Below are 27,251 nucleotides of genomic sequence, written 5' to 3'. Positions count from 1 at the left end.
CAAGAATGTTAATATTTAATTTGTTATTGCTGTCATTATCCTACTGATACAGTACAGTCTCTGGGTTTGGTAACATGTATTTTTTGGGGAGGTTATTGTATTTTGCAATACTCAGTCTAATCTATTTTTGCTAAAGCTTCCAACATAAAACAAGAAGAATGCTTTCATTTTATTCTCTTACCTGTTGGGCTCTCGTTTTTCTTTAGAACCAGTGAAATCCTCGATTCTTTTAATTCCAATTCAGTATAGCTGACAAAAGTAGGGACTTTAAAATGGTACAAAGCCATCCTTTGCACATCTGATGCAGTATCACTAGTCAGTGTCAACGCAGGGGGTATTTTGTGCGAGGCTGAGGCATGATTCAGCGTTATTTCATTGTTAGACTGAAGAAAATGAGGACAGGTTAAGATAAATCAGTAACAATGTAGAGGTAGACATGATAACTTAAATACCTGAAGTCTTTTTGATCTTAATAAATAATATCTCACACATGGTGCATGCCATAAATACTTCTTGAAGTTTGAGACTTTAATATGTATGCTTACAGCAAACGAAGTGTGTTGTGGATTGATGAAGGTCCACATGGTGCCCTGAGGACCCCTCATGAACACGCGGGTCTGCTTCTTTGCACGCACGTGCAGGGATACATTGCTGCAATAAAAAATGAAATGTCACAAGAAAGATTTTGCCAGTAAATATAGCTAAAAAAAAAAGCATTTTATATTAAGGTTTACCGAATGCTGGAATTCTCTGCGATGTTTATAATATGAAGCTCAGTTTCAGGACTTGAGGCCTGCTGCTGTGGGAAGCAAAATTTGATTGGATTTGATTGAATCTTCATGAAATGCTTCTCCAGGAGATCTTCAATTTCAAGTGTACAGATTGGAGAGCCTGGCTTGGTTCCTGTAAAACCATAAAACAATTACTTTCTATCATCGGTCGTCCAATGGTTCAAGAAAGACACTGATGAGCTAATCTCTAACCAAGGACTAACCTGCTTTGGGAGGAACATTAACACCTATCATTTACTGCTGTTAAACATACTCCAGCAGCAGTTTTGAAGATACACACAGGTGGTTCAAAGGTGTAACTTGCTACAGTGCTCCAAAAGTTTTAGAACACTATGGCTGAATTGTGGGTTGAAATACGTTTCCCACAGCTCCTGACACCGCATCATCACACTAATGGGCAAGCGGTGTGTGCCAAGAATACTTAATGTGTGTTTGGAACCAAAACACATGGGGAAAAATGGCTCATTCTATAGGACAGGGTTGCTTTTCCCCACACTTTTATTAAATGCTACAAATTATTGCAATCTGTGACCAAGTCAAATTCAAGCTGGCTGCCATTGCTCCATGTGCACAGAGGATTGGAGCAGTCTTCTTCTAATTACTTAAAATCTTGTCTGTAGCTCTTCTAACTATAATTCAAAAGTAGCTTCATTATCATTGCTTAACACTTGTCTTCTGCAAAAGCAATAGCATGACATGAATTTGAAATCACATTTCAAATTTGACATTGACGAATCCCGAAGGACATGCACACATTTTCTACTCTTGCTACTCGGCGAGCCCCCGTCTCAGCAACATATTGTTGTGTGTCATTGCACAGACTTTTCAAACACCTACAACAAGGCCTACGCAAATGCACCTAACACCCCAATGCAGGCAAGGCCAAATGATACAACAAAATAGAAATGTAAAATGTTCCACTGCTTGAGTAATTATCATGCCCTTGTGAAGCATGACTCAGTTACAACATTAGCTAAAACTAAGCAGGCTGAAAACATCCTTTTGCTTACAATTTAAATACGGCATTTTCAATGAGAGAAAGCACTGCTTGAAAGGGAAGCTGAGCTCCCTCGTACTGTAACACATTACATGTTGGAAATCACAGAGAAGGACATTGAATCATGAAGACAGATTCAAACATAAATCCTTAAAAATACTCAAAATTATAATAGGAATGGAGCACAAGCAGCCGTCGCTATTTCAGCCCCACCACTGTTCACTTCTTTTTAAATCCATCTAAGAGCTCTGTGTTGGCTCAGACTGCCTTAAGGAGGCTTTGCTAGGAAATAATTGTGCTTGCACTGAGCATCCTGCTGCTACTGCTGATGGCAGTAACATCCCATAATATTCCTAATGTCCAGCTTTTAGTCATCCGTGAATGTTCACTTTGAATCTGTGTTGTTTTGTGCTTCCATCTTCAGCATCAATGGTCACTTCTCAATTGCTTCTCTTTCCAAATGTTCTGCCATATGTAATGACATCTTGTCAGCACTAAAAAAATATGTTGATTAGTCCTCAACACTTTAGCCAAGCTCAAGATTTTCTCAGACTACTTAAGATTTTAACATGTTGTGCTTGTTGCATACAGCTTTATAGAAAAAACAAAATAAAATGTTTTTAAAAAATCTGTCGCAGCTGTTTGTTTTGCTTTTAATTCCTCTGGCTTGTCCACCTACAAATGTGTATGAAAAGCATTGGAAATCAGTGCACAGATGACATTCAGTAATAGAAATCTTGCCTATGAAAATGTTCGACTCAAAACAGCTTTTTGGTGCACACATTGCTTTTTGCAGTTATTTCATCAGAAAGTGTTTTTATGCATACTTCAGATAAAAGAAGGTTAGTGATGAATGCTCTCTATAGAGCACCAGAAACAGCACCGCATCCAGCCTTGATTACTATAATGCAGACTCTCTCCTGAGTTATGTAAGCTGGAGCTGCATGATGTGCTGACTGTAATTACTTTGTTCTCTTCAGCATCCAAACATGCTGTTTTAGACCAAACACAGATGCAGATAGCATATCCTAAATACAAAAAACCCACACAGTTTCAAAGTTCATTCAAAACACAATTTTAGAGACAGATAAGAAACCTTTTTGCTGTTCTTCTGTGATCTGACGTATCTATGTATATATATATATATATATATATATATATATATATACATATGGGAGAGAGAGAGAGATCTTCATCTTTATTTCATAATGTGTGTATGGCACATTTCCATGCCTTACAAGTAAATGGATGGTTTAGAAGATGATTGTAATAAAAAATTAACCCAAAATCACCTTTACACAAATGTCTCTCACCTTGTGTTCCTGTTGATGTGATATGACCCACATTACTAAGAGTAGTGAATGAAGTCACACCCCCAAACGTCTCTGTTGCCCATTTGATCAGCTCCTCCTCTTCGGAGGGTAAACCTTGTATCAAATGGAAATTTCTCTGAAAACTTGGTTCCTTGGCATTGTGTAGTGTAATTGTGGAGTTTTGGTTTGTCTGGAGAGAAAAGGCAAAAAACAAATTCATTACCTTCATTTAATGCAATTTTCAGAAAGCACAGAGCAAAATCAGGTCCTAAAAGGCATGTCCACTACCCGTTGCTATGATTACACAGAACTGTATAAGTCAGCTTTGCCTGTATTTTTATTTACCTCTTGTCTGCTTAGAATTAGTTAGATCAAACATATTTGGCCATCAATCTCATTATACTTTTTCTTACCCTCCACACCCAACTTTCCCCCTATTCTCCTAGCAGGGCCCTGTTAAAAAGAAATGTTTATTATGGTTAAGTGTCCACGAGGCCAGTTGCACAACCCTGTTGGAGCCAAGGTCTTTCCTTTGCTTCCTGTGTGGGGCCAGGAAATGGGACCTTTTTTAGCTTTGTGCGTCACCACGGTCGGCTGGAATCTGGCTCCATACAAGGTATAAATATATACATCCATCCCAACGACTAGACACTGCTGTTTCCTCGTCTGGGCCAATGGGAAATAATGGAGTTTATATTATGTTTTGCATGAATAAGAAAGTAGGGGAAGGCTTTAGGAATAGGGATTGCTAAGATTGTTAAGAGTAGGCTTTTATAACCTTGATATGTAAAAATGTGCTCAATAAATAACAATTAAAAAAAGAAACCATGGGCTCCAGGTTTATTTTGGGCTCAATCTTTAATGAATTTCTATCTAGGCTGAGTTGTTCTTCTCTACTTGAGTGCTCCAAGAGCTGAAGAAGAAAAAAAAGCACTGCACCTCTTCAGTGCATTCAGTGCCACACAATGAATGGAGAACAGCTAATTTTGAAGAAATAGGTTATAATCAGATTTTTTTGCATCCAAGTCTGTGATTGGCTGGCTTTGTGGCACAAATATAACGGTGCACAGAAAGAGTTGAACGCGCACGGGCAGAAATTTCGAGAGCGCAAGCAGCACATTGCAAGCAAGCGCTAATGCAAAAACTGAGCGACAGGGGCTGCTATTGTGTGTGTGTGTGGATAATAGCAAACACTGAAATACATTTTTGCACGCAGCAATGAATTTTGTTCACTCAAATTTAGCTTTTCTTTGCTCAAAATAAATTTCTCCTCAAAATGCAACACTTGCACCTGCAAACTTTTTTTTACGTGCGCTCAAATTGTTTTTACTTGCGCTCAGAATAGTGGCACAAAAATAACGCCATACACATGATTCACATTATACCATGATATGGATTTTAGGCCATATCGCCCAGCCCTAATTGAAATAACATTTTCTTTTATTTGGCCAGTGATGTCATTGGATTGGTATAACCTATTTCTTCAAAATTAGCTGTTCTCCATTCATTGTGTGGCACTGAATGCACTGAAGAGGTGCAGTGCTTTTTTTCTTCTTTAGCTCTTGGAGCACTCAAGTAGAGAAGAACAACTCAGCCTAGATAGAAATTCATTAAAGATTGAGCCCAAAATAAACCTGGAGCCCATGGTTTCTTTTTTTAATTGTTATTTCTTGAGCACATTTTTACATATCAAGGTTATAAAACTTTTTTTTACATGCGCTCAGAATAGTGGCACAAAAATAACGCCATACATGTGCAGTAACGATATATACCACGATATATTATTTTCTTCTGTATAACGTATTTTACACAATATAAGGCACACTTAAAATCCTTTAATTTTCTCAAAAATCGACAGTGTCCCTTATCTATGAATTCTGGTTGTGCTTATTGACCTCGAACTAATTTTACGTAGCACACAGCGCGCAGTAATCTGTCAAAAAATGTTTTAGTACGACTTTGGTAAGCTATGAAGGCGCACTGCTTGATGGATTGTTGGAGCATTACGGCTAATGTAGTCAGGAGCCTCGCGGAGTAATCTGGGTCTAAAACGTCAGCTTCAGGTCCCAAAGTCAAACGAACACTGTGGCATCACTGAGAGTTAAAAACTGTCTAAATTCTTTCATCTTTAATAAAATGATCAGCGTTGCTGCTTTACCGGGTGTAACAATTAAGTTTAACATCCAGGGATCCATGAAAACAGAATTTATTAAATTCAACAGAGTTAAAAGTTAGCAGGAAGTTAGCTCACTAGTTTCTACCTAAACATGGTATAGCATGTTCTGACTGAGAGATTTCTGACAAAATTTTAATGTACAGCTCTGCTATCACTTCCAACATAAATGAAGACAGCAGTGACTTTTGTAGGGTTACTGAAGTTGGACTAGGGGGTATATAATGATGTCCTACGTGATCGCTAGTGACACAGCTATGTTAGCATAACATTAGCACAGTGAAGCTGAACGACGAACTTTTTTCCACTCGATAAAAGTTAAGGTGAGGGTTTCTGGTGGTTAGGGACAAATGCAATTGCATGGAAGGGTGTTGTAAACGGACCAAACTTCAGTCAGGAGAACAACTGAGATAATCCATCCACAATACGAGGTTAGTCATTAATATACTGCAACAACATGGTAATAGAGCATCTGTGAGAGAATTCAGCATTAATGAATTAATGGTACAGATGTGGAGGAAGCGCAGTTTTTGGCTTTCCCCATATTCCAAAAGTGCTTAATCTCTTTGCTATTACTGTGGCACGGCATAATTTGCAGATGATGTTGTTTGCAGCCGCTGCAATGTTTTCGACCAAAACAGGCACAGCTTGATGACACCATCAATATGCGCTATCGCGGTAGAGCGGTGTAGTCAAAATCTCTACCTTTGGCCAAATTTATATCATTTCTACCGTATACCGTTTATACCACCCACCCCTAATTTCAATTTCACATTAACTTTTTGCCTTGCTCTGAATATTTCAGTTAGCTGTATCTGAAGTTTTACAATTGAAGTTTTAAATGAACACTCTAAAATTAACAGCTCTTATGCGTTTTGGGCGGTCATCAGTGTTTCTTTCACTGTTCAGCACATTACTACAACTACCATGCCAATTGGTCCTTCAACTAGAGGTGAACACATTCAACAGATGTTTGGCATAACATAGCATCTGACCAAAATAAGCTTTTGCGTCACAAGGAAAGGGGGGGGGGGGGGGTGGTTGGTGAAAGCCGAGGAAGCCTGAGGGAGTCATCAGTCTTTCTACATAAATATTTGATTGACGTGCGATCAAAAATAGTGTGAAGGGAAACGACAGAAATAAAAGAAGGCAAGTTAGTCACGACAGACAGGGAAGGCCTCAAAGGCAGGATGGAAAGAAAAAAGGAAATAACAATGGCAATCATTTTAATGACTACAGCGGAATTTAACTCACATTAGTATCAGTAATATCAGTTTGTTATTGCGAATTCTTCCAGTAACGATCAAGGAACCTTCTTTTTGAAATAAATGAGCCTTTCTGTTTGCTGAGGATTACAGGAATTTCTTCTTCTACTACCCATCAGTTACTCCATGCAATAATTGTATAGTGTCATGTCAGAAGCTGGGCATTCCTCCATAAAATGTTATCAGTTTGTATAAGTATTTTAATTATGTTAAGTTTGTTACAAATTGTTTGAAATCTGGTGGAGAGAAAAAAAAAGAAGCTTTTTCAACTAACAAGCTGTCACGTAAGATCGTTAAAAAATGCTGCAAGACGTTACAGATAAAACGCTGCTGTCGCCACATGTATTCGGGTCAGCTATGGGAGGTCAACAAGAGCTGTGACACTGAGCCAAGCTGTCAAGCTGGTGACGTACTTTCTCAGATGCTGACCAGATGCTGATTCTCTTACAATGCAATCTGCAGTAAAGCGCTATTATCCCCCAGTGATATGGCTCATCCCACAAAAACATCCTGCAGTCACAGGCAATGTTGTCTAGGCTCTCGACAGGACATGATACAGGATGTGCTATCACACTGCTGTCAGCATATCAGTAATTGGTGACATTCCTCCAAACATTTCATTGTTTTTCAAGCGTATCATGGCTTCTTAAATCCGACAAATACGAAACACTAACTTCACGAAAAGGACAGTGAGATTTAGCTTTTTTCTTTCTTCCTTTTTTTTGTTTGTTTTTAAAATCCAATGTTAATTGTTCTCAAGACAAAAACAGTGACACAATCCAGGCGAAAAAATGTTTTAAACTAGATTGGCAAAGTTTGTGGAAAGAAATAAAGACGATTAAATGTTCAGTGTAATTCTATCTCCCGAGGATGTTTCAAATCTAAATTCAGTTTACTCTAAGGTAGGAAAAACACCTCCATCCTTCCTTTGGGAGCACAAAGTGTTACAATCATTGTGTAGTTGTACAGTGCTGCACTGTGACTTTAAAAACCAAATACTTTCTATAGCCCTCAACAGCATCAGATGCCTAATGGTTTTAATATTGATTTAATCACAGTTATTACAATTTCTCATGAGGATAAGGGTCCTTATGTACAGATACTGCAACATTTTTCATTTAGCAATGAGGAGCTTCATCAATAACATATTTAGAAATAATAGCCTAGTTAGAGGCAATCTCATTTATTTGCCCATCTCAGTGCTATTTAAATCCTGGTTTATGTTTTTAATTACCACTGTAGCATTTTGCCCTGACATTATCACTTAAGCACACAATGGAATAAAAGTTTCAAGTTCTTCCTGGGTTCAGTCCACAAACATAATCTAAGAACAGTGTATAAAAGTCAGAATCTCCGGTTTCATTGGAACATTAATTTTATGGCCAGTGCCATCAGCATCAGCCTTTCTCGATACTCTCTAAAACTTCTCTTACGATTTTATAGTGTGGAGGGTAAAAGACACAAAATACAAAACTGCTTGCTCTTTTGTAACATTTCACTACAGAGGGGCCACTGGGGAATCAACACTGCAAAATCAACATAGTTTACTGTCTCTCCAAACAGACTCACAGAGCTGCACAGCTGTGTCAGCTTGACTGTGTGTGAAAACAGCTGGCGATAGACAAGCACATCTGGAGACATGTGAAAATCATGCATTACGGATAAAACTAACTACTTGTAGTGGCATCCCCACAACCTGATCTTTTTTTATGATTAGTTAGTGACTCTTTAACAACCTTATGTTACAGCTGAGGCAGTATGTGTAATCAGGGTTGAATAAAAGTGGGCCAAAGGTGGCATTTTATTTCCAGGTTCAGTCCCAAATGTGCATTCAAAAGAAAAGCAAAAAACTGCATGTGCGCACGGTAGTACAGAAAAACAAAGATGCATTACTTACATACAAGTGAACCTCGCTGTTGAGATAGCATAAACCATAAGCTGTTTCTGCAGATGTGAGGATAAGGTGCATTGGCTTTGCATCAGTCAAGTTAATTTGAAATATGGCATTTTCCTGAAAGGAAAAAAAACACAAATTATTACAAGAATAAAAATAGAAAATCACACAATGCAGCTGTTATTTTAAAGATCTACTCATATAAGTTCAGACTGAAGTTTTAAACGCAGCGTCTATTTTTACAGTGGAAAGACTGCTTTACATATGAAAGCTAACAACTTTCCAAATAGTTTGCAGGTTCAGAAAGTGTTGCAGGCAAATGATGTCTGAAGGTGGTATACATCTCCAGGTGGAAGATTGGGACTGATACGAAAGACAAAGCAATCAAGTGTTATAAATATTCAGTCCCAATGTTTAGCCATATGGGAACTACTGCACTGTCTATTAGAAGTTTTCTGGAAAGCCTTCCACGTTGTGTATGTGCCACGTAATTCAGAAATAAAATCAAAACATTAAAATGTTTGAAAAGCACTTCAAGCAATGCTTCTGGCTCGCATTGTATAATTTTTGATTGTGTTATCATAAAGCAGAATGAAAAAAGAAAGGAAAACAGAATACATAGCAGCTATGCTACATCATTTTTGGGGGGATGAATTAATGTAGACAATGAAAAATATCCTGTAATGAAATGACAAGAATTAACCTTTAGCACAGGCAAAATTGAAACGTAGCATTTTCCTGAAATTCAAACATTATTACACTGGCTTAAGATGAAAAACATCACAAATGCGATTTAAGCATTTTCTAACCTGTGACATGAAGAATGAAAAGTTCTGAAACTTCAGAGAGCAAATAAAAAGACCAACATTATTATGGTCATTTTGCACTGAATCACAATTCAACAGTGCTCAAACTTTGAAGGTCTTGGGTAGAGCTGCTCACCAATTTGCAACCTTCCCTATCTGTCATTAAATTAATAGGCCTCAAGTTGACAGAGGAGGGAGATATTTTACTTGCAGCACACAAAAATAGTTCCAACCCCAATTTAATACCGCACAACTTTGATTTAATTTCCATGCTGGAGGTAATCTCAGCAGGGGGGACGTGACTATTCCTTATTTTCGCAACCATGAGATGTCAACACGTGGATCGCTCCAGACACACGTGCAACCACTCATTTGAAGAGAGTCAAAAACAGGCAAGAAAAAAACAGTCTTCAAATGCCTGCTTTTGAGCTGACGCTGATATTTATGAGGTAATGTAGCTTGGTTCTATTATTACATTTCTATGCAATGCAAGGGAGGAGAAATAAAAAACATGTAAAGCTATAAAATTAATTATTTACCAGATGTGCAATTAGATGCATTTGTGTAATGTATACTCTGTGTCTTGGTTGCATTAAAACTATCCCTAAAGGTGTAGTCAGAATTACTTATGTACAGTCTTATTATTAATTTATCTACTTCGTTTCATTCACAACCTGCTGCCTTAACAATGGCTAACCTTGGTGGTTGTTATGAGGCATATTACATATAAAACACCATTAACATAATTCAACACATAATGTAATATCCAATTAACTATATTTTAACCACAGTAACATAATGGTGATGTGATTTGCTAATCACCACCCCAGTCACACTATGAATCAGCCTTAATTACTATGCTTCGCATATGCGTTTGGCAAAGCTGGTGCTGCAGAGATTTATGGATGTAAGTGGTGGTGAGTAAACCTTTTGAATGTGGAATAATAAGTCTGGGTTTAAAGACTTTTTATTTTTTCGACAGACTTAATTCCAATGAATCCCAGGTCTTTTTACTTCCGCAAGAGACCCAAGATAATTAGGTTTAGAAAAGTGAAAGAGTCATGGATTTGTAATCAGCTCAATTTTATGACTCAGTGCATTAGAAATGAACAACAGCTTTAAAAAAGAAGAAGAAGAAGGGGGGAAAAAACTTGGAAGTATTGCTCCAATGTGAGGCTTTTATGGGAGGTTAACATTCACAACTTTTTCTTGACACCAAATGCTTTATTCTGTTATATTGTGTGTATTTGAAGGCAGATTGTTTTCAGACAGAACCTGTTAGTGAGACAATGAGCTTGCTGGGGAAACAGTAAGACGCCCTCATATCAAATTCATTTACTTGATACCTGATGTTGCCAGAGTGTGATCCAAGAGAATTGTGATGAGCTCAGGTTGAAGCTATGGAAATTTTCAGGCGCATACAGAGCAGAGCAAATTAAGTCTAAGGAGACCATGGACAAATTGCCTATAAACCAAACACAGATGAATTTCAAAGACAGCCTTGCACGCTGAGTGCTATGGACAGAAGGATCACTGATATACACACACAGTGAGACACAAGCTTTAACCGGTGTCTAGTACATGCAGGCTTGTGCTTAATGACTTCTGCATCTTATAAATGGTTTTAGTCCCCAGTTTGAAAGGAAAAATGTCTAAAAGGGGTGACTGCAGTCCCAGGTGAAGATACAGTGGAATTTATCTGAATAGATCAGTGGTTAGGACTACTTATAAAAGAAACATGTTCGCTACAGGCAGAGGGTTTGGCATGAAAATAATAACTTACCACAAGAACCTGGAACACAGTGTCTAAAGCTGTTAGATATCCAAGTACTCAAATGCTGCTCTGCCCATCATAATAGCATGACACTCACTTTGAATGTAAAGATAGACCCAGTTCTACAAGTTGGGGAATTTAAAATTCCTGTGATAGCCCACAGGAAACTCAGATATCAGTGAATAAGACAGGGGCTATAAGATCAAATCACAGGCCGAAAAAAAATCCTGCAAAGGGTGTTGAAAAATAATTGGCTAACATATTAGCATACCGTATAATGCTAGTTGTCTGCAACAGTGCAGAAGGTGGCCAAATACAGCTACTGCTGTATATGATTTCCATGTGTCAGTCTCTATAAATGCATAACATGTGCAATACTGTGTGAATGTGGCAAGGTGAGCCACAGGAAATCACATTTTTGATTCCATCTTCTGTGCACGGTATATATTATTAAATTTAAAAAAAAGAAAAAGAATACAGCTAGATTGCCCTGAAGACAGACTAACCTTGGAGAGGTCTGAGGTTCTTTTGTAACATTTAGTTTGTGCCTCACTTGTTGTGTTGCATGTGCGTAGAGCAAATGAATGAACGGCATTTCCTCCTGACTTCATTGTGCTTCATACAGAGATAACTCTCGGCGGTGTTTTCCTTAAATACCCCTTTCTAATGAGCTTTCTGTCTAACTTCCCGTCATCCTTTTGTGACTTTCTTTCTTTCCTTTTGAACTCTGACCCTGATCACTCACCTTTGCTGCTTTTGTTCCTGTGCTTTCAAGATACAATTGTTTTCCTTTTCAGTTTTTTTTTCTTTTCTTCAGAGCATTTTTTGAAGGGCCTTTGCTGATGCAGTTTCCAGTTATTCTTTTGACTCTCTCCCTTGGCTTGAATTGTCTCTCCTGGTCTCGTCTCGGCCTTGTGCCAAGAGCCTGACTATCCAAGCCTCTGTGTGACATCAATGAGTCCTGTACAAGCAGCTCCTCCCAGTGAATTCTCTCTGACTGTGTACCCCCTTGATGCTCCCTCTATAATTCTCTGTGGGGTCAAACTGTGACAGTCAACTGTTCCTGGCAGGTTGTAAATCAGTATGAAAATAAAGGAATGGGGAAGAAGGTGATAAGACAATTTGGAGGACAAAGAAAAGAGGATCCAAGAGCAAACCTCCCTTTTGACTGGACAGTCTGGCATAAGATGAATATGTTCCCCTTTCTTTTTGTTTACAAGAACAGTTGTTTTTTATATAAACAGACAGCCAAAAGCAGATAAGGGGTATGTGTTAAGAGGTCACATGTCCACTTTTTTCTTGCTTTTTGATATGATAAAACGTCCACTCGTGGTCCCATCAAGAGACCAGGATATGCCAATTATGCACAGTGTTGAGTGGATCACACAGATTGCAGACCAAATTCCTTTTGTGAACTCTCACCAGTCTCAAACAGAGTTCACCTTTTTTTTAAATCAGAGAGCTTGCGCCATTCTTTCCACAAACTACACTTAGAACTTTTCGCAATTAACTTTTCTTCCTCTCCCACAGAACATAATGTGCCTAATTTTACTCTTCGGGCCTAATAAAAAGACCGAGAACCATTTCCTTTCTAATATGCTTTAAATCTGTTTTGTCATCAAACTGCATTTTCTTCTGATTTACAGTCCATTAAATGAGACTAAAGACCTGACGACATTTGCAGCAGTAACTGTGTCTTTGAGACAAAGACAATGATGTGCTTGCACAATGTTAGCAGCATTACTCGAAGCAAAGAAAGGCACAAAACCATATGTGAGGTAACCAAGCTTCATTCTTAAGGACGCTTGTGTTAATGATTCTTTGTATATCATATATATCAACATTTTCCAGTGGAAATCAAATTGAATCAGTTTAGCTTGCTGGTAAACGTTTCTGCTAAAGGATGACAGGATTCTCAATGGCTTTCCTGGGAGAGGTTAAAGGAAAGGACCTTGAGGCTTTTATTAATTCTGGAGCTGATGGATGGGCAGGCAGGGATTGTATTTCACCATCCTGTGACAATGTCTTAGCGAGGCTGCACACATCTGCTTTTCCATTCTCATAATCTCTGCCAGATGACGGCGAAAAACCAATACAGTGAAAAATAAAACGGGATGATCAATAAATAGCATTTGCTTAACAGAAGTTGTGCAAAAATACTACATAGTCTAAGTGAAAACAAACAGCAGAAGCAAGCAAACAAACAAAGGACACTGATAAAGAAATGACTAATGCGAGCTGACCGACAATGTTGGACAGTGAAAAATGGAGTCTGGCCGAACAATAACAACATATAGATTAGAACTTTTCTAGAATTACTTTTCACTGACATTCCCTGAAGCAAAAAGTTTGAAAATCAAAACATCCCAATACCCTATCAGCAATTACTGCATATGTTTGTTTAGCTGGAAAATGAATTCTTTAAACACAGACCAAAATTGAACAATGTGGCTTTTAAAAGGGGTTGAAAAAAGCTGCGTTTCTGTCACATCTGGCATCTGTTAATGGTTAGCTAGTTATCAGGCTGATAAAGTTGGGAAATGAGTGTGTTTATGTTTTGTAATGTGGGAAGATGTTTAAAAGCTTATTTATTCAGAGTCAGGGAAAGTCTGCGCACAATGTTGACCAAATACGGTAAAATGTGCATTTTTTTAAAAACATACCAGATACACTATTATCTTTAGCCTTAAGTGTCTCTCATAAAATGCCAGGTTCCACACATTGATACCCCATAGGACCTTTTTAGCCTACAGTTTTGTTTTCATGCCTGACACACATCAGCAGTAAGATCCCAGATCACATGACAGATTTTCCAACCTACAAAAGCTGTTCCTTATCAAGACTTTACATAAGACAGGTAGCAGTGCATCTTTGCTAACTCAAGGTGTATAGGATAAAGGTCTAATCATCTCTTAGTTTACTCAGAAATGGATCACTGTATTTCAAACTGTGGAAATAAATGTTTGCCTGTTTGTTTTTCGACTACAAGCGGACTTTGTGGATTATGTTCAACTGCACTAAGACACGCGTACGGCCCGACTACCAGCTAGTGCTTCCGCGGTAATACAAGGTCTTTACATCTCTGCGTTACAACGACATTATGAGTTGTCACAGAAGGAAAGCCGCAGGTTTGACAACTAAACAATAACATCCATCCATTTTAAGGCAAGGCACTGTGAACACGTATGCACATTACCCAAGTTCTAAAGGAGCTCAGCCATCATTAATTCATACAATTACACCTGTTCTTTTTCTAATTTGAATACTAAAATATATCCTTCATCCTTTCCCATCCAGCTGAAAATGTGCCTTTAAAAGGAATAAAACTCTTTTGAAGCTGCACTTATTTACCTCACCACAGCATAATGTCTGATACAGTAAAGCACACAGACTGTTTTACATTTTTTTTAAAAAGGAATACTTTAACATATTTCCTTCATAATTAAGTCATTATGTATTTTCTTTTTATTCACAGGTCATTAATTTACATAAAGAAGAGGAGTGTTTAATGGTCTATGCAGTGCTTTTAACACTGTTATTCATTAATTTGAACACATTAAACTGAATAAAATCATATCTGTCAAACTATATCAAGTGTGTAAATTATATGCTCCATCCTATGCCAGTTTTATTTCTTGCTGGTGTCAAACGATGTGTTCGAACACTGAGGTGTTTTTTTGGATGCTTCACTTGGTTAGAAGAACATGCTCAAATGTAGCATTGATATTTTTAGAAATGAATAAGGAACATTCATCGTTCGCGCTGGTCTCTGAAAGCCCCCGTCACAACATCGAAAAGCCCAAAAAGTTATAGACAAGAAGTAAAAACTGCATAATTACTGTGACATAATCAGTAAAGTGCTGAACTCTGAGAATTAATTTTTGTCAAGGTACTGAGAAATAACTGCACTGCCATCATTATAAGCTTTGTAAATCTTGCTGAAGCCTATTGATTAGAAACTAAAGGTCAACTGCTAACAATGAGGGCTTCGTCCCTAAAACAAGCTCTGCCGTTACACAATCTTCCATTTACTTCAAGGCCAAAAATTGCAACAAGCTGTCTGATATTTTGCTAGTTTCACCAAGGTTTAGAGATGGCGCAAGAAAGGGAAAGGAGGGTGTTTGCTGGTGCTTTTGATGAGTGTAGTTCTGCATATTGTGGAGATTGGTTGAACTGGTGATTACTCACATACTGTATAAAAGGGGTTTTGATTTTGTGCAAGTTTTAGTTCAAGTATTTATTTTGAATTTTGGACTGTTGATTGCAAAAGTTCTCGTGGTGTTTTGTTTCTATCTACGATTGAATTTAGCTGTTAGCTCTAATACAGCTGAAATCATACGTCATAGAAAATATCATGCAAAAAAACTGATATATTTAAAGTTAAATGTGCATAATCACAGTGCTTCTTTTTACTGGGTATGGTCAGTTTTTAAAACTGACTCAGCTTTAATACTGTCCCACATTGCATAACATCTGATAACTCTATAAATAAGTAAATGAGCATCATTAAACTCAGTGTAATGATAGTTCAGTGGAATGAAACATTTCATTTTACGAATGCTGTGAACTGTGAGGTGAACATAGGTGCAGAGCTTTCTCCTTTTCAGCATGACAGCACCTGACATACTATTCCATCAGCTAAGAAGTATGATGAATGAGCAGACGATAACGTCTGTCGCACAGGGGAATTTGGGATTAAATGACAACTAAGCCGTGCTTGACAGATGGCAGCAGTTTGATTGTGAAACATTTGAACTTTCTACATTGTGATGTTTACCTAAAGTTTTATTTGAATTTTACCACTACTTTTCAGGTTATTACTTCTTTCCATAAAAATAATTTAGTTCAGACGAGCTCGGTGTACAACACTCTCAGTCAAACTGGATTTTTTTTAACTTGATGACAATTTTTACAGATTATTATATCTAACTTAGATAGACTCAAATAACTTTGACATGCTTACCGGGTTATTAAAGTTCAGTTTAAAGATGTGAACCTCTGCCTTGTCCTCTCCGACAAAACTGGTCCAACAGCCAATCTCATTCACGATCCACGGACTGCCTTTCTCACCTTTTGAAATCACCGGGGTGCATGTCTGACTTGTGGCTGAAAGAAATGAAGTAAGAATAGTTAAATATGAACAGCAGCATGTTTTTAAGTTGCAGTAAATAATTTATTGCTTACAACCAGAGATGGGCAGCAACGCGTTACTTGTAACTATTGCAAAAACGGTAATTAGATTACCGTTACTTCCCGTAGGAACGCTGCGTTACTAAAACCGTGATTTTTTGCGAGAATGTCTCATGACAGTGACATAAGCAAGTGCGACGTTTGCGACAACAGCTGTGTGCAGATCAACAATGGATCATATATCGAGGGGAGAGAGTATGAGCGTGCAGCGTTTAAAGCGTGGAAGTACTGACCTTACTTTAAGTTTGATTCCATAAAAAGTGACAAAAACATTAGTGTCCATCGTGCGTGGGAAGAAAACTTCTTGTTACAGCGGGAAAAAAAAACCCCTAAACTTCCAAGCAAGCACAGAGAAACTCGCGGATTCTTCAACTGACCACTGCGGCACACCTGCACCAGCGTAAACCTCCGCCTACCCCACTCCTGCTTTACAGGTGAAAATAGAGCAAAAGGACCACTAGTCTTTGATTTTATTTATTTTCTGCTGTGTTTTACTTGCATCTATTTGAAAGAGTGAGTGTAAACACACAAAAAAATTTGCTTGATGCATGAAGTTAAAAGATTAAAACTAATAAAACAAGTTTTAAAAAGAGACTTTTCCATTTGATTACATTTTGTATGATGGATTATGTAGAAAAAGTAGAATTGGGCTAAAAGATCTATCGCTTTATCACCTCTTCAGGTTGTAAATCGTGTTTTTAAAAAGTAACTAAGTAACTAAGTAATTAATTACTTTTGAAAATAAGTAATCAGTAAAGTAACGGGATTACTTTTTGGGGGAAGTAATCAATAATTAGTTACTGATTACTTTTTTCAAGTAACTTGACCAACACTGCTCACAACCTTAATATGAAACTCCCTGTATTCTCTAGTCTCATATCTTATTGCAAGAATTTGAATCCATCTGTAACAATCCTGTCATATTTTGACATAACAGGAGAAAAACCAAAAGAAAACCTTCATGTGTGAAAGCCAAAACGCTATTATTTAAAAGAAAGATAAACCCAGCAATGTTACAGATTTCTTGTCAGAACAGGGCTAAATTTGTTATTAATCATTTTGAAAGCTTTCCCCTGGTCGCAGAGAATGGATGTTAAATGTGTGGGTAGGACTACATTGTTTAAAAACAGATCCGCTGGTTCACGTTTATCAGACGTGTCAGGACACGGGGCTGCAGTCATTCATCACCGTGCTCACTTTGCTCCCTGCTAGAAGACTGCTGTTTAACCTGAGGATCCAAGTCTTGGGAGGCTGAATTAATCCAGCCAAGGGTGTATGATCACTGGTGAGGGTGGGTATAAATGCCTGGTATTTGACCTGGACTGTGTATGCGTGTCTGTGTGCCAGAGATCTATTGTGCTAGACTAGAATGAATATGTGTGCACGCATGCTTATTCTAACCTGTATAAAGTTGCCAGGGACAAAATATTCTCCAACAAACTTCCTCTTTCCTCAAGAAAAAAGGTCAGAGGCTTTTTCCAGCTCAATTAGAGATCGCTTTCCTTGCCCATCGCTCACCGTTCGCTGACTATAGATGACAGAGTTTAAGTGGGTTATTCTAGAAGTTTTCTGGCACTAGTCACAGCCACATCATGGCTGACACAGTCACTAGTTTGGATTTACTCCTTACAGAGTCTTCCTTAGCCCACCTGCACATGGAATGAGCTTTCATTAAATCAGTCAGAACTGATCTACACTCAAAAATAAGATAAGCATATCCATTGTGTGATGAATATACGCAACATATGCCGAAACATCCACTATTCATGCCTCAATCACCCTCAAAGCAGCTGGCACCGAAGCACATAAGTGAGCGAGCGTGGTATCATGACAGAAGCGACGAATTTACTAAGCAAATGCTGCATAACACTGCGCTCCACTGGCTTTTATGATGCATTTGGTCTGTTTACCTAGCAGGCCACAATTCATCACAGAGGAGATCTGGAGTGAGGCAAGCGAGACAGAGACAGGAGAATAGGGTGGAAGGGGTTAATGGATACATTACGAAGATTGGAAGGCTAACCGGATGTGCCTTATTTAGAAGTGGCACTAATCAGCGGCCTTGTTTGAGGCAATGTCATCACTGCTGGTGGGCGAGAGTGGCCAGAGATTGTGATAAAAATGGGACAGAAATGGATGAATGCAACAAACAACGGCAAGATAGTGGGAGCAAGAGCATGTTACATAATCAGCTCTTTGTCTCCTTTAATGGGCTGCTTTTTTGTGCTTTTTCTTTTTTTTTGGGGGGGGGGGTATTCAATTGGTAAATTCACATGTTTTTTTTCTCCTCACATTACCTGTGACCTAAGATATCCCTGATGAAAATAGGCTGCTTTTAATTTAAACTCAGTTACATCATTGTTATCGCATCACTTTTGTGCACTGTGGAAGTGATGCATCTTTTTATGTTCCACGTGGTGTTTTTTTCCCTCTTAGATTGTGGAACAAGTCGTCTCATTATTCCATGAAGTTAGGAACATATTTGGCACAAATTGAGGGACTTGGAAGGCCTGTATCATTTGTAAATCGTCATCTTCGCTGTTCCTCAGTCTGCTCAGCATCAAACTAAAAGTTTTCCTGAAAATCCAGATGGGGAACCATCCATACTTTGCGTTCTCTTTTTTTTCCCTCTGCCTCTCACCCCAGAGGTCAAGGCTGGCTTCCTGTTATTCTGCTCTTCTGTGTTAATGTTTGTTGCTCAATAACCACAACCCTAAAGTTATTTCTCTCTTGTTCTGCTGTCATAGAGTCAACGGCCCATGACTGTTGCCCAAGAGCTCTGGGTATAAATCACACTGACCACACAAGAATGTGCGTGTATGTTTGCGTGCTTGTGCATGCTTGTGTCACCAGCCTCCTTTTTTTACGAGTCACCATCGGATATGAAGAACATTCATTTTGCCCTCTTGCCCCCGGAAATGCCAATGGCCTCGCTAAGCGGTCTGCTGGTAAATGAGGTATAGAAGAACTATTTCATTCGCTGTCCTCTTTATCTACTTATATCAGTCGCCTCCATTTTCCATTCCATGAGAAGACGTGTTTATGGATGCTGCTGATTTTCTATTTAGATGTTAGGTATCAGGGGTAGATATAAATAGAAAACATAATTGAAGACAGAAAATACCCCCAATTCATGAAATAAGATTTGATCTTAAAGCCTTCTTTAATCTTTATTCCTTTCCTTTTCAGTAGTTGTATATGTCATGTCTGTTATTTTATAGACCTAAACAGGCTACTTAGAAATCCATCTCTTATGAAAACAGATGTGAAGACAGTTTTATTCAACGGGAGACCGATGAAACCCAATCGTAGCAAACCGATTGAAAGCTTATAAAATAAAACCAAGTCTGTAGTCAAAATCAATAATTGTCAATTTGCTGTTTGTAAAAGAGACTTTGGACAAGGTTCATATTTGCGGATTAAGCCGATATCTGTGACTGATGAAAACCATACTGCATGACACACTTGTCTGAGGGGGGGGGGGGGCCATCTGGTCCCTTTGCGTGTCCAGGTTCTATCTGCTCTTGCTTTCTTAACCTTCAGGGCATTCTACCAGAGGATGGGAGACGGACTCAGAAAATGACAGACATCCGTTTTCCACATGTTCAATTGTGCATGGGACCATTAATCCAGCATCAACACTGTGCCCATTTTAGGAAATCTGAGGATCAGCTTGACATCAACTATGTTCTGCTTCATAGCTCTACTTTATTTATTTATTTGTTAGCAATTATGCATACAAATATTGAACTCAATGAGTAGAGTGCAGTCTATCAGATTTGAAGTACTGTGTGAAAGTCCTGACCCACCCCTCATTTTTTTGTATTCCAAGGAGACAGATTTGAGGTCTTCAGCAGTAGTTCTCTAGGGTTTTTTTGTAGACCTTTCAAACTTTATTTTCTTTTTGGACACTGGCTGCTTCTAACTCACTTTCATCCTTGTACTTTACCATTTCAATAGGAATGATTATTTTGGTTTTTTTAAGTATTTTTTTGTTAAGCTACTTAACACCCATCTATGAATTGTTCAAACTTCAAAAAGGGACAATCTTGAGGGATGAACCAGCGTTGTGGTCACACATAACAGACAACTTATCAAAGAACCAACTTTAAATTGTATTTTTAGGCCCTTTGTTAGTATCAGCGTGTTGCAAAAACACTTCTTTAGTTACAGAAATTGACAGAGACAACACAACTTTACACAGGACCTGCATCTGGGCCCTTAGTTGATCCATTTACTGTTCACTGGAGCCTCATCAGAAATGGTGTCAGTGGAAGGCTGACTGTCAAGCGGCCATTCTTGAAGAAGTGAAATGGTCAGAAAAGGCTGATGAATGCCAAATTACACAAGAACTGGACTGAAAATCAGTGGCAACAGTTCTTATAGAGTGATGAATTGATATTTTAAAATTCTGGTTCAAATCATCATCCATATGTATGGAGGAGGTCAGGAAAGAGGTACAACAGTGAGTGTCTCTGAAACACAGTGAAGGTGCTGTCATTGTTTGCCGCTTCATTCTGCCAGTGGTGTTGGGCATCTTGTTAAAACTGACTGAATTACAAACACAGAAAAATGACGCTAGATTGACCATGCAATACCAGCTGGAAACCACACAACTGACAATGTATGCATTTTTCATCATGGCCTGAAAAACACACTAGCAATGCAGCAAAATGATACCTGAATAGAACAGCACACAATGGAACAGTATCAGTCGTGCACTGATCTCCCCAGAGCCCTGACCTCAACATTATTTAAGCAGTGTGGGATCATCTTGACGGAGAACAGAATAAAAGGCAGCCAACATTCAAAGAAGACCTCTGAGTGTCCTTCAAGAAGCCTGCAGAAGTACCCCTGAAGACAGAAGAAATGGCAATAAAGCTTGACTTTATTCAGTTCAGATTTTCTTGAAAAATAAAAGCTGTCTTAGAAAATATAGATTTCCAAGCTTATTAGGATTGTACTAACTATGTTTTTGCCTTATATACTGTATTCCCATTTAAGTCTGCACAAGTTTCAATACATTGCTGCACCTACTGTATTTCCTATGTTCCTGTAAAAATATAAAGTAATGAAGTGTGGCTCAAGACCTTTGCACAGCGCTGTAGCTACTAGCTAATCCCTAAGCAGGTAACAATATCAAATGCACATGTTTTGACAAAACCCACCTTCTCATCTCACCACAAACACATACACACCATAAAACACATATACAAATAGTTCCCTATTCCATCCCCAGGCTACCCCTGCAGTGTAAAACACTGCATAGATATCAAGACGAGATAATACAGGGATAAAAATATCTGATTAATGTGAACAACACTGGTACTCAAGTGCTCATTCAATAAATGGCCATACTTTATTATGCTTAGCTCAGCAAGCTACATTTTATTTTGTCACGCTTGTTTCAGTTAGCAGTGAGGTCAGGTCGGGTTCTTTATGTAAAAATGTTATCATGCTAATGCTAGCATTTTACGAAAGTATCACCTGACTGAGTCAGAAAGTAAGCCTCGCAAAACAGAGCACAGATTTGTCTGGTCTAGACCTCAGGATGAGAAATGTGTGACATCTTATTTTTTTATGTATTAATTACATTATGCTAATTTTAATATTTTTAGACTGCAGCTTGACTGACCAGCAACACCCCACTAAACACATTATCCACGTGTGCACCAAAGTGTTCTTCCACATTGTTTCCAGATTTAAATTAAAACACTTTGGAAAAATGTAATTAATACGAGATGCCAACCTGAACCTCTCAAATGAAGTATCACTGTCCAGGAGGGAGCCACATAATTATGAAGAGTGCAGTGTAGCTGAACTGAGGCCAGAGGCTGTGCTTGGAGACTTGGAGGTGATTTATCATTATTAAGATCAAAGGTACCCTACACATTGCTGATATCCTAACTTGATCTGTGTTCAAACTCAAATCTGTTCCTTTTACATTTGTGTAAAATTTGTTGTAACACGTTCATGGGAAGCAAATCTTCTCTACAAAAATTTAAAACATATACTGTCTAGTCAACACACAATATGCTACCAGCGTCAAGTAAGTGTTTGTGAATCCACAAAAGAACAAGCTGAGTGTTCCCAAGGTTATCAAGTTATTACAAATGCTAGGAAATAGTATAATACGGGCACCTGTGCACTGGCGCTAGCATTTGATAGGCTGAATGGGGATATGTGGAACTCTGTGCTTTCGGTACTACCAGTACTATAACGTAACACCTCTCTATAATGTATTTGACCTTTTTTTTATAAGAATATGTTAGGTAATCATTACTTATGTGCACACAGTGCATTTCAGTATAACTCTCTTGCTCACATCACAAATCCTAGAAATTATTCACTATGTCTCCAGACTGTCTATAACTGCCAGGAGAAGGAGAAGCACATATATGCAAAAAGTAAAGTTCACTTTTCAGTCAGCTTCTCATTTTGAATATATTCTAGGGTGTCAGCATGTCATTGGTCAGCAAAAATAAAAAGGACTAAAGCTGACTCCGGTAATGGGAGCAATAACATTAAAGAAGACTAGAAGCCTATGAACAGCAAATACAACATCTCTTTTATGGGAAAGCGCCCTTGATGTAATGAACCCCAGAGAAACCGTGCTTGGTATATTCAAACAGTTTTGGTTTTGCAGAGACTGATGTTGCACATAGTCAGCACACACAAATAATTATTTAGTTGCATTATTCGCCACAAACATGCGCGATTTGGGTAGTTTGACGTGATGTTTTAAGGCGTTCTTAAAGATCTCAAAAGCCCAGGACTGTTTGTGCGTTTCGTTAACTTGAAGCAACCCCACCGTGCAGAATGCTGACAGCCACCAGCGAGTCCTTGAATTTAAAAAGTTCCATCACACCCTAACTAAATGCTGATTTTGATTCAAAGCACTGAGTACTTGCTGTTCAATAACTTGCTGCCTTTTCATTCACCTCAGGAAAGCAAGCAGGCAGGCTTGATTTCATGCCCGATCTTTCACGCACACCCTCATTGTGAGTCTCTGTGGAAAAATGGAGCTACTTGCCTGGAGTGTATGCAAAACGAAGGCTTGCAAAACTTGCAGTAGGATGGTTTAAAAGCGAGAGAGAAAGAGAAAGAAAGGAAGGAGAGAGGAAAGGGAGAAAAAAAAACAGGAGGGGGAAACCCTGACAGCAAACAACATCAAGACCAGCTGTCTCCCATGGTCCCTTGGGGTCAAGTAAACTGTTTGTGTCCAGGGTCGGGCGACAGAGTCGTGACGGGGAATGTGGAGGGAGGGTCAGCAGTCTTACCCTAGTTAGTCAGAGAGGGAAAGGGGAGCTTCAAGGCTAGCTCAAGTTTCTCTCTTGATTCCACACACACACACACAACCACACACACACCTATTGTCCTGGCGCTTCCGCGACTGCAGATTGAGGCCTGACCATCCACAGGAAGGTAAACAAGCTCTTATCAGTGCTCTGCAGGGGCCTGCACTGTCCCCTGGCCTCTCACCCCTGCATACTACACAGTACACACTCCATGCAACACACAAGCTTCCTGACCATCTCACCTCCCTCTTCTAAGTCTGATATTTTATCCAAAAAAGAAAAAAAAAATGCTGATTAGTCTTGTTAGCTTGATAGCAAGTCCTCGAAGTCCTGCTTCCACTATTTGCTGGGGCAGGAATTACGGATGTGATAGCAGGTCTGGAGACAGCCTGTCTTCACACTAGCTCTGTTTACACCTCTGGGAGCCATTCGTCCGTCGTCTCATCATTGTCGTAAACCAGTGGCGATGTTCACCACACACACACACACGCAACTTTATACCCTGTCTGTTGCTAATATTTAGCCACTACTGCTGATTAGCTCAGTGACACACGTAAAAAGCATAATTTTTATGTCGATGCTCACATTTTCTCTCGGTAATGTATTATACTGCAGATGGTTAACGGGTAAAGTGTTTCTTTTCTATCCACTTGTTTCATTAGATTTCTCTCCTCTACACCAAAAGAGCACTGGCAAAACACAATTAATCATCTAAGTGTTAATTGGTGGATAGACAGACTAATTTAGCAAGTTTCATGCTAACTGCGTGCAACCAAAACAGGCTGAAGCGTTGAGAGATTCATTGCACAGTAGCTGCTCCTAATCATTCAAGATTGATGTAGCTTTGCACAACATATGCTTCGTGTAGAACCAATAGAGATTAGCCTGTTTTTCTTGACTGAGTTTTGCCAGTAAATATTAATACTTTCCAACATGAAGACTGCATATTAATGAAGGCTCTGATATTTTCTTAAGATATTCTAAGTGAGGGAGGGTCAAGGGTACGATTCATGATCTATGGATTGAGAGCCACCATAGTGCACTATACGGGACCGGAGAGGCTCTCAAACTGGAAGTGATATTCTGCAAACACAAAATGAATAGTGTCTTTTTATTTCCATGAAGAGATATTTAAATATATGTGGTCACACAAACGACTTCAGTGGGCCTCAAAGGGTTTTGAATCATCTCAAAAAGAGATCTATGAGATAGCTTCAAGTTTTGTGATTTCATTTCACTGTTTAACTAATGGAAGTGTCTGGACTCCGGCACTTGTTATTTGACAAGTGTAACTTTATTCCCTGCAGCAGGGAAAAGATTATTAAGTACCCCAAGTTTGACTGTTGGATTTGTTGTAGTAACACTGTATGAGCAGATTAAAATAATCTGTCAGATGTCTCAAAGCTTTCTCTTCGAGTCACATATTCTGCTTTCTGACATATCACAGAAATACAAGCAAATGAAATATCGAGCGTCCAAATCCAGCGAGGGCTCTCTCTCATCACATCAAACACACACACGCTAGGAAAAAACACACGCACAGCCAGACATCACAGAGAAATTTCAGCTCTTTAAATACAGATTGACTGGTTTGGCACCTGAATCAACAGGAAAACTACCCACCCAGTGCTTGAATCAAGAGGCCCTGCCATTTTAAAGCACTCGACTGCACATTGTGCACCATTAGAAATCAGTACTGAGAAAGCCCATATTTCCTGTTTAGGAAAGCACCGTGTACAAGTAAATTGTACGCTAACATCTAAAATACATGTGAGCTAAAGATTCCACAGTTTATGTTTGCTGAAAGTTAATTCAAACCAAAAGGTTTCCGAGCAACAGCTCTATACTCGCGCTGTAACGTGACACAAAATATTTGAAAGCTTTTCAACTGAGCATATTTTTGTCAAGCTGTTCTGTCAAGAAATTTTGAACTCTGACCTGCAAAAGCATTAATTAAAGATACCCGTCTAAGATTTTGCTAAGCAAGGACAGACCACATAACCCTACTGTGAGTTGGCACCTCTGACTTGAAGTCATAGGGTGAGTCAGATGACCCGCCAATAGTTCATCCACTAAATCAAGTAATACTATGCAGGTGCATTTCCTGCATTTGTGCAGACCAAGGGTGACTGTGGCAGACAGACCACAAGATAAGAATACATAACACCATGCCTTATCTTCACAGACAGCAGGCATGTTGACATGGGTACAAGTGGTCGCCATGCTGACTGGGCATTTATCTCGCCCAGCACTAATGAGGCATTCAGTGCTCATACAGCTCCATAATGAAAAACATTGGGCCAGAGGGCATGAGACCTTGCAGTCACATAATAATGATGTTCAGGACACGGCTAAGTGCCGGTATCTTAAATTTATATGATGATGCTGCACTCAGGTTTCAGTAGTGAAGGAAACTTGCAGAGCCATTAAGAAGAAGATGGTTTCATTTATATAATATAAGGGCGAGATACAGCACAGCTGCAACATGAACCGTGTTTCACATTTTTGGTTTGTTTGTGTTTTGAAACAGTGTGCAGTTTTTTCTTGTCCAGTGATACATTTAGCCCTGATATGAATTTCAAATAACGTCATTCAAATTTTTGACAACTGATTTTTGTTATTAGAGGTCAGCACATGGGTGCAGTGGTTTGGCCATGGATCTAAATAGTTGTCTTTATGTGTTAGCCTTGCAACAGGCTGGCAACCTGTCCAGGATGTACCCTGGCTCTCACTCTATGATAGCTGGTGCAGGCTCCAGGCCCCGCCCCTGCTGCAACCATAAATTGGATCAACAGAAAAAGGCGGATGGATTTTCATTAGGTTTTTGTATAATTTCTGTCAATAAAAATTGAAGACCTTATTGATTTCTTTTTTATCTAATTTCTCAATTTTTCATTTTTATATCTCCTAAGGATCTTTGTGTAAGGTTACCATGGCTACAAGAGTCATTCTCATCTGTGGCGAGGTTAATGCAGGAGGCTGAGATTCCATGTCCATCTCCTCTGCAGTGTTCCAAAAATACTTTTCTCAGTAAACATTATCATTTACAAATTCTGTTTAAGCAGAGCCGCTCTTCTCTGTCCATCCTGCTCATCCTGCTGTAGCATTATTGCCGCAGCTACTTGTTCTCTTTAATGATGAGCTGCTGCTATTCAGAAGATCATTGATTCACTTCTTTACTTAAAAAAAGCTCTTTCTGGCTTTGCCTGGTAAAGAGAGCCAAATCTTTTGAAAGCACAGACAATACCTCTCTGAAATTAACATTAACACTGCATCACCTGTGTTTCATAAACTGTGTCAGATTAAACCTGGGACAGGAAACATGTTTTGGGCATCATTTGATGAAAAAAAAAATCCATAATAACCTTGGGGGCAACATATTGTAATTCAGGTGGTCTGAGATGGAAGTAAAAAAGCTTTAGCCAATCACAGGTGTGTTCAGTCCATATTAGAGGTCTCATCTATAAAAGAGCGCTAAAGATCAATACTACAAGTACATGAGCATGAAAGCCAATAATGGCCGCACACAAAAAAAGTGAGATTTATAAAACACGTGAACACACACCTGGATCGCATGTTCCTTTTATAAATCCGATCCCACCTGGAAATGTGTCCGTGTTTGTATCCTGCCTTCTAAATACCCATATTCAACGATACACTGGGAAACACTGAGCAGAATTTAAACCGAGACCTCATATAGCTTTTATCTTTTATCGACAGAAACACTAATAAAAGAGATTTTTTTTTTTG

At 38.8% G+C, this 27,251-nt stretch overlaps 1 protein-coding gene across 2 annotated transcripts in view; it reads right to left on the bottom strand.

Annotated features, from left to right (window-relative positions):
* eng (endoglin) overlaps positions 1-27,251 on the bottom strand; it is a 42,375-nt gene that overhangs the window by 7,826 nt on the left and 7,298 nt on the right. For both annotated transcript variants that reach the window (XM_005720437.1, XM_005720438.1), the window contains exons 3-8: positions 15,977-16,119; positions 8,437-8,550; positions 3,102-3,291; positions 735-903; positions 546-651; positions 182-383 (exon numbers count right to left, since the gene is read on the bottom strand). In XM_005720437.1, coding sequence (XP_005720494.1) covers positions 182-383; positions 546-651; positions 735-903; positions 3,102-3,291; positions 8,437-8,550; positions 15,977-16,119 — 924 coding nt within the window. The remainder of the gene's footprint in view (positions 1-181; positions 384-545; positions 652-734; positions 904-3,101; positions 3,292-8,436; positions 8,551-15,976; positions 16,120-27,251) is intronic.

The sequence above is a fragment of the Pundamilia nyererei genome, unplaced genomic scaffold (assembly GCF_000239375.1).
Source record: "Pundamilia nyererei isolate P.nyererei 1_Seehausen unplaced genomic scaffold, PunNye1.0 scaffold00002, whole genome shotgun sequence".
Taxonomy (NCBI): domain Eukaryota; kingdom Metazoa; phylum Chordata; class Actinopteri; order Cichliformes; family Cichlidae; genus Pundamilia; species Pundamilia nyererei.
Note: the sequence above shows the minus strand (reverse complement) of the source record. Positions and strands in the feature narration are given on the sequence as shown.